Source organism: Fukomys damarensis, unplaced genomic scaffold, assembly GCF_012274545.1.
Source record: "Fukomys damarensis isolate Sample0158 unplaced genomic scaffold, DMR_v1.0_HiC HiC_scaffold_37, whole genome shotgun sequence".
NCBI classification, from domain to species: domain Eukaryota; kingdom Metazoa; phylum Chordata; class Mammalia; order Rodentia; family Bathyergidae; genus Fukomys; species Fukomys damarensis.
The window spans coordinates 15,526,238-15,535,134 of NW_022900949.1; the positions used below are offsets into that span (position 1 = coordinate 15,526,238).

At 34.2% G+C, this 8,897-nt stretch overlaps 1 protein-coding gene across 1 annotated transcript in view; it reads left to right on the forward strand.

The window, feature by feature from the left end:
- Positions 1 to 1,250, forward strand: part of LOC104872551 (olfactory receptor 7A10-like) — a gene marked incomplete at its 3' end in the record, with an annotated part of 9,288 nt that extends 8,038 nt beyond the window's left edge. Inside the window, 1 exon segment of the mRNA XM_010638784.2 lies at positions 1,235 to 1,250. Within this exon segment, the coding sequence (XP_010637086.2) occupies positions 1,235 to 1,250 (16 nt within the window).
- Between the last annotated feature and the right edge of the window lie 7,647 nt (positions 1,251 to 8,897).

The window sequence follows — 8,897 nt, forward strand, 5'->3', positions numbered from 1 at the left end:
AAAAAAAAAAAAAAGAAAAAAGCAAAGCTCCAACAAGAGAGGAAATTATAAAGATCCGAGCAGAAATCAATGCAATGGAAACTAAGAAAACAATACTAAAAATAAATGAGATAAAGAGCTGGTATTTTGAAAGAATAAATAAAATCGACAAACCCTTAGCTAACCTTATCAAAAAAGGAAAGAAAAGGCTCAGATCCATGCAATCAGGAATGAAGAAGGCAAAGTCACAACGTATCCAAAAGAAATCCAGAGGATCATTAATACTTACTTTGAGAAACTATACTATAATGAAAAGGAAAACACAAAAGAAATGGACCGATTTTTAGATACTTATGAATTACCAAACTCGAACAAAGAAGATAAAATATTTTAAATACCTCAATTATAGTCAGTGAAATTGAAAATGCAATTAAAAATTTATGAACAAAGAAAAGCCAAGGCCCTGATGGTTCACTGCTGAACTTTATAAGACATTTAGAGAACTACTGCCATTACTCTTCAAACTTTTCAATGAAATTGAAGGGGAAGCTATACTTCCAAATTCATTCCTGGATGCAAGTATCACTTTGATTTCCCAAACAGGAAAGACCCAACTAAAAAAGAATACTACAGACCAAGCTCCCTAATGAATATAGATGCAAAAATCCTTAATAAGATACTAGCAAACAGAATACAGAAGATTATCAAGAAGATCATGCATCCTGACCAAGTCAGATTTATTCCAGGGATGCAAGGGTGGTTCAACATATTAAAGTCAATAAATGTAATACATTATAATAATAAAGTTAAGAACAAAAACCATATGATCCTCTCAATAGATGCAAAAAAAGCATTTGATAAAATTCAACACCCATTCATGATAAAAACCCTGCAAAAAATTGGAGTAGATGATCTATACCTCAATTTAATAAAGGCCACAACAATAAGAGAAGAGAAATAAATTAAAGCAATAAAGATAGGAAAGGAAGAAGGTAAACTGTCATTATTTGCTAATGATATGGTACTCTACATTGAAGACCAAAAGACTTTGTGACTTAATTGACAAATTCAGTAGAGTAGCTGGATACAAGTTCAACACCCAGAATTCAATAGCCTTCTTGTACACAGATAACAGACTCACTGAGAGAGAAATTAGGGAAATAATTCCTGTCACAGTAGTATTCAAAAAAATGAAATATCTAGGAATCAATCTAACACAAGAAGCAAAAGATCTCTACACTGAAAACTATAGCACTGTGAAAAAAGAAATTGAAGAGGATATAAAAAGATGGAAAGATATCCCCTGCTCCTGGGTAGGAAGAATCAACATAATGAAAATGGCCATACTACCAAAACTGCTCTACTGATTTAATGCAATGCCAATTGAAATCCCAACACTATATTTCACAGAACTAGAAGAAAGAATCCAAAAATTCTTTTGATATCATAAGAGACCTTGAATAGCAAAAGCCATCCTAGACAAAAGACATGGCAGTGGCTAATGTTTGCAGAACTATATCAAAGAGGAGTGGTGATAGTGGGCATCCTTGTCTTCTTACTGATTTTAACATGAAGGTTTTCAGTTTTTGTCCATTTAATATGATGTTGGCTGTTGGTTTTTCATGTAGAGCCTATATGAAGTTGAGAGACCTCATATCCAATTTTTTGCAGGGTTTTTGAGCATGAATGGGTGTTGAATTTTGTCAAATGGTTTTTCTGCATCTATCGAGAGGATCATGTAATTTTTGTCCTTGACTCTGTTAATATAGTATACTACATGTATTGATTTACATATGTTTGACCATCCTTGTTTCCCCAGAATAAATCCGACTTGCTCAGGATGTATGATCTTCTTGATGACCCTCTGTATTCTGTTTGCTAGTATCTTATTAAGTCTTTTGCATCTGTATTCATCAAGGAGATTGGCCTGTAGTTCTCTTTTTCAGTTGCAACTTTCCCTGATTTGGGAATCAAAGTGGTATGTGATTCCAGGAATTAATTTGGAAGTACAGCTTCCCTTTCAATGTAACTGAAAAGTTTGAAGAGTAAAGTCAATAGTTCTTCTCTAAATATCTTGTAAAATTCAGGAGTAAATCCATCAGGGCCTTGTCTTTTCTTTGTTGGTAAATATTTAATTACATTTTTTTTATTTCATTGACTGTAATTGGAGTGTTTTAAATGTTTTTATCTTCTTTGTTCAACTTTGGTAATTCATAAGTATCTAAAAATCTTTCTATTTCTTCCATGTTTTCCAATTTATTGAAGTACAACTTCTCAAAGTACGCATTAATGATCCTCTGGATTTCTGTTGGATCTGTTTTGACTTCACCTTTTTCATTCCTTATGGCACAGATCTGAGCCTTTTCTTTCCTTTTTTAGATAAGATTAGCTAAGGGTTTGTCGATTTTATTTATTCTTTCAAAAAACTAGCTCTTTGTTTCATTTATTTTTTGTATCATTTTCTTAGTTTCCATTGCATTGATTTCTGCTCGGATCTTTATAATTTCCTCTCTTGTTCGAGCTTTGGGTTTTTCTTGCTCTTGTTTTTCTAGGAGTATAATATTCATCATTATGTTGTTTATTTGAGCTCACTCTGTTTTCCTAGTGTGAGCATTCAATGTCATGAAACTTCCCTGTAGAACTGCTTTCACTGGTTCCCATAAATTGCTGTATGTTGTGTTGACATTTTCATTTACTTGTAAAAACTGTCTAATTCTTTAATTTCTTCTGTGATCCATTGACTGTTCAGGAGAGTGTTTTTCAATTACCATGTTTTTGTGAAGTTCCTTATATTTCTTGTGCTATTGATCTCCAGCTTGATTGTACTATGATCTGATAATATACAGGGGTTAACTTCGATTCTTTTGCATTGATTCAGACCTGTTCTATGAGATAGTATACTGTCTGTCTTGGAGAATGACCCATGTGCAGCCAAAAGGAATGTATATTCTGATTTTGTGGGGTGGAACACTATAAATGTCTATTAAGTTCATGAGTTCAAAAGCTTGGTTTAGTTCTAGCATTTCATTATTAATTTTCTTACTAGATGATCTGTCTATTTGTGATAGTGGGGCATTTAGATCCCCTACTACAATTGTATTAATGGTGACTTGGTTTTTCATGTTACTTAATAGTTGTTTTTTATATTTGGGGGCATTAATATTTGGTGCATATATGTTTATGATTATAATCTCTTCCTCTTTAACTGTTCTCTTTAAAAGGATGTAGTAGCCTTCTTTGTCTCTCTTAATGAGTTTTAGTTTGAAATTTACTTTGTCTGTGAATAAGAGTGCAACCCCTGTTTTTTTCTGGGCTCCTGTCAAGTGGAGAATTGTTTTCCATCCTTTCCCTTTCATTCTATGGGGTTCTTTTTCCACTAGGTGTGTTTCTTGTATACAACACATTGTTGGATTTTACTTTTTAATCCATTATGCCAGTCTATTTTCTTGCCTGGTGAATTGAGGCCATTGACATTGATGGTTATAACTGATATGTACTGACATTATTGTCATGTCATTGTCCTTTTGTTGACTCTTTTTAATTTTTACCTCTCTCCTTTTAGTTTCTTGCCTTGCCTATTTGATTTGGTCTGTTGAACCTCATGGTGTTGTGACCTTCATTGTCTTTTTCTAGGATATTGCTTAGAATTTCTTGTAATTCTAATTACAATTGGTTTGGTGTTCGTGAAGTTTCTCAGGTGTTTGCATGGAAGTATTTTATTTCCCCATCCATTTTGAAAGAAAGTTTTTTGGGAAACATCAGTGTAGGTTGGAGGTTGTTTTCTTTTATGATTTTAAATACTTCAGTCCAGGCTCTCCTTGACCTAAGGGTGTGCATTGAAAAGTCTGCTGTGATTCTGATGGGCTTTCCTTTGCATGTGGTTTATTTCTTTTCTCTTACTGCTTGTAGTATTTTATTCTTCAGTTGGATTTCTGGGATTTTGACTATTATATTTCTAGGTGTACATTTTTTTTTATCATGGCTAGTTGGTCTCCTGTATGCCTCAATTATCTGTATGTCTAATTATTCCCTCTCTTTGGGAAGTTTTCTTTCATTTATTCTGTGAACATCTTTTTTACTTCATTTTTATTTTCTCCTGCTACTTCATGGATTCCTATCAGTCTTATGTTATTCTTCTTGGCATCATCTAGGAGTTGTTGGATTGATTTCTCATGATGTCCCATTGTTTTTCAGGGAACTCTGTTTTCACAGTGACTGACTGCAATCTTATCTTCTATATCTGAAATTCTATCTGTGCAATCTTTTATTCTGTTGCATACACTTTCAGTAGAGTTTTTAATCTCCTGGTTATCTGTTTGAATCTGTTCTGTGGATTTGATTTATTTCCTTTGTTGGACATTCATTTTTCCATTTCTTTCTTATGGTGGGCCTTCATGGTTTCTTCACAGTCCTGAGCTCATCTATTTATTTCTCAGTTTCTGTTTTGGAGTCTCGAATCATGACTTTCATTTTGCTCACCATCTCTTTTGTTATCTGGGAAATTTTTTCTGTTTTGAATTTTTTTAGAGCCCAATTGATCTGTTTTGTTTCTTCCTGTGCTATGGGTTCAGGATGTTTTGCTCAATCACTATCAGACTTTTCATTCTCCTTTGCCCTAGTGTTTGCCATTGGTGAACTGGAAGGCTATCTTTGTGTCTTACTTAAATTTTTTGTCATTTTTATTTTTGTTGTTTGGTTGTCCTTGGTTTAATTTCTCGGTTATTACTTAAATTTTCCTGATATAGCTTCACTTTAGCTTTTGAGTCTCTAATGACTCATAGGCATTCTCATTTTCATAATAACAGAGAAAATAACTCATTCTATTAATCACAATCCTTTATCCTAATCAATACAATCAGAAGCACAGTAGGATCAAGCAGAACCTGCAAATTGACCACCTGTGGTAGTCATTGATCGATCACCTTTAAACCATGTGAATTAAATTAAATTTAAAAAGCTGCCAAAAATATGTGTGCAATGAATAAACTTTTCTATATAGCATATTTACCATTTACCATGGGGACTTAGACAACATTAGGAGGAGCAGTTAAGTGCAAAAATTGGAGAAGGTTTCAAGTGAAACCAGAGGGCATAGAATGACCATACAATCTTTATGAAACTTAAATTCAAAAGGGATAGACACAGTGCAAGAATAAGGACAAGAATATATCCCCTTAACAGTAATAGGGGTTCACTTTCCCTTAAAACTGCTGACCCGTAAGTGAAGTAAAATGACAGAAGAATTTAAAGAAAAAAGAAAAAAACAATAACAGAAAAAGTCTGAGCTTGGGCAGGAGCAGGAACAGAAAGGGAGATGAGGGATAATATCATGGAGAAAGAGACTGAGTTGGAGAAAGATGACAGAAGAAAGAAGAAGTTGCAGAGTGGAAATATGAAAAGAAAGAAAACAAATAATTTGAAGGGCTGCTTTCAGACTATGTCTCTGCTGTCATAATATGCCATGTGCACAGTCATGTGCAGAACCAAGTCCCAGTTAGCCAATGGCAGATCCTTGCACCTCAGACTAAGCTCAGACCACAACTCCCAAATTGAGTTCCCCAACCTACAGTGTTGAACTCCACACAATTCTATCACAGGTTTCTCCCCCACTTTCTTTAAGGATGTATGAAGTTGGGAGCTCTGAAAAATACCCTTTATGACCACCTATGCCTCTGCTGAGTGGGTCCAAAGACTGGCCCAATCAGGAGGCCTGAGAATGGGGGGAAGGGAGTCATGGGAGTGTTTCAAGGGGTGGTGCACAGACAAAGGAGGGCGTGGCTTCCCGGGCCTACCAAATGGGTCCAAGCAGGCCTGTGGGAGAGATCTCAGTGCCTCCCTCCTTCCTCGCTGGGGCTAGTGGTGCACAGGCAGGGTAGGGTGTGGCTACCCAGTCCCACTGAATGGTCCCAAGTACCAAATGTGGTTTAATGTAGGCTAATACTTTGTATTTTATTTCAGTTGGCATTGATGCTCCATTGATTTAGAAACCTGCTTTTATTTCTTTATAATTCTTTTTATATGATGGTTATTTTCTTCACATGTAAAATGATTTTAATTTTTAAATATGTGTTCAAATGTGTTTTTTGGTTTCTCCTAGAGATTGTTCTCTGGTTATGAGAAAAATATTGTTTTATGGATATCTAATTAAATGATATGTAAAATTTTATAGGTTAATTTGTTGCATAGTGCAGATCATTGTATTTGAAAAAGAATGATTAAAAACCCCTTAAACTAAAGAAGTGCAAATAATCAATTGCACAAGAGTGTAAGAATAAGAACACATCTAATTTACATATGATATGTATATGAAAAACATTGTAAGTAATTAATTATAAGATGTGTCCAGGAAAGGGAAGTCTTCTATTTTTAAAAAGGGTGAAATTTTGTTTTACTTTTATATTTTTTCACTAATTTTTGGTTTCTTTCATCATTTTTCTTTTGAATATATAATTTGTGTAATTTCTTATCATTATAAAGAGAAGACTAAATTTTTTCTTTTCTATTAATTTGATTTTGCTTTTTAAATTATGGGTAGAATTAGAGAAATTCAAACTCAGTTAAAAATCCACCAAAAGCAAGGATGGTCTTTCTTCCTCACACACTGTCAGGGATCATTTACAGGGATCATCTATTTTCCCATACTTTTACTTTATTCTTTTTGTACATGTACTCAACTTAAAAATGTTTTAATTGCACAATAAAAGCATAACACAACTGTGAAAATGACAGCAAACAGTTTCACAAATGACTGGTGTAGATTTCAGCCCAAGTCTGGAGAATTACTCAGACTGTGAGATGCACAAAATTTTTAGGGAAAAACTGAAGGGGTGCCTCAGATGTTCACTTGCCTCAAATAACACTATTCCCAGCCCCAGTTGAACTCTGAATTTCTGTCAGAAAACAATGCAGAATGACAGATGGTGAGAGCAAACAGATTCCTGGAGCAGGGGCACAGAACCCAGCACTGGTCTGGCCATTTAACCACCCATGAAATTGCATAAAACTTCCACTGGAAGAATGTGGGAATGGAAGGAAAATGTTTGCTCTAACTGAGAACCCATTCTCACTGATTACATAAGTAATTGAAATCACAGAAGACTGGGGAAACTGAGATAAAGGAGTTAGAAGTCCCAGAATGGGGAGCAATTTGAAAGGTGGGTAGCTGATAGGAAATCATGGCTGAAACTAAATGGAAGGAGCAGATAAAAGCCAATAAATGCTTCTGAGAAATACAGAGGCTCCTGAATATGGAGGGCTAATGACACTAGAACTGGAAAATGGCAGAGCACTCACTCCAGGTTGATTCAGTGCACTGTGTGCAGTGTCCAACACATTCAGATCAACTTCACCTCCAAAGGGTGGTTATGAAATAGGTATGTATGCATTGTACATGGGTGTGGATTGCTTTAAATTAAATATTGATGCATGACTGGTTCTTTGGGTATAATTATTATTATGGCTGATTTTCCCCCCAAAAGGCAGTGAATATAGACTGAACCCAATACGTGAGGAGGTGAAGTAGGTGTCCGTACCCTAAAATAATAGTCAGGAGTAAAGGTACATCAGAGGGAGAAACTGACTTACTAAAGATATTTATAGTATACTGGCAGAGCTTTCTCTCCTAACAGAGCTACAACTTTCAATACAAGAATGCAAATAAATGAGAAAACAAATCAGTGAGATACCTCCAAAACTCAATTTCAGAGCAAAAAAAAAAAAAAAAATTGAATAAATGAAAGTATAGACGAATAGGTAGCTTATGTAATTACTATGATGTTTAATAGGCTTAAATAAGTGTAAATAAGCTGCTGAATAAATAAATGAAAAGATGAAAAGTGAGCTAAATGAAGATGCAAATATACAGCTGAATAAACTGTGGAACACAATGCAGGATATGAATAAACACATTAGGAAGTATTACAACTTATTAAATAGAATCAAGTAAATTAAAACTACAGTGCAAAGCTTTGGAAGTGTCATGATCAGAAAAATGGTAGAATATTAGGAGTTGAAGATATTGTTTATATACTAGAGCATTTATTGAGTGACACTCAGAAATCAGTAAGACACAATCAGATGATCCAAAAACTTCAAAATAGCTCTGAAAGAACATCACTGGAATGGAAGAGGTGTTAAAATAAGAATCTAAGCATACAATAATTTATTCAACAAAAAAACTACTGAATATTTTCCTAATCTTCAAAATATGGTGGATTCAATCTCCCCTGTAGTGAGTGGGGTTACAACAGTCCTCCTACAGAGAAAGAAATACTAATAGCCCAGTTATGAGATATATTTGCTGTGTTAAAATGGACTTCTACCTGATTTAAAGGAGACAGGAAAATATTGCACACTCCTAAATATATGAAAATGTATGAATTGTATGTTATTGATGAGCAAAACATGGAGACAGATCATTAAATTGGATGAAAAATTTATTGTGAGAAAATTCTATATGTACAGTATATATTTATCTACACTTATGGCATGTTAATCATTTTTACTTCCCCATGTTTTTCTGAGATAATCCACTGGATAGTAGTTGGCAGTGGTGGCAGCATTCACCATATTTTTTATAACACTTCATAAAAACATTAGCTAAAAAGAACTTCTGGAAATGATTCAGGACATGATAAGCATGTGAAATGTAGTTTAAGAAAGGGAGAAGTTTGAGAGTGAATAATACTAATACATATTTTACTGTAATTTAAAAAACTAAACACACCACATTTTTGAGTCACAGTTTGTATATTAGCGGAATAATAAGCATCTAACGAGTGACATGACTTACCTACAATAATCATAATAAACATTAGTGTAGAACTTTAACATCATCCAACAAGAAAATTAGTAAGAATACAGTGGACTAGCAACATTTTGGATTAATAGATGTAATAACATGTGTAGAGCATTCCATC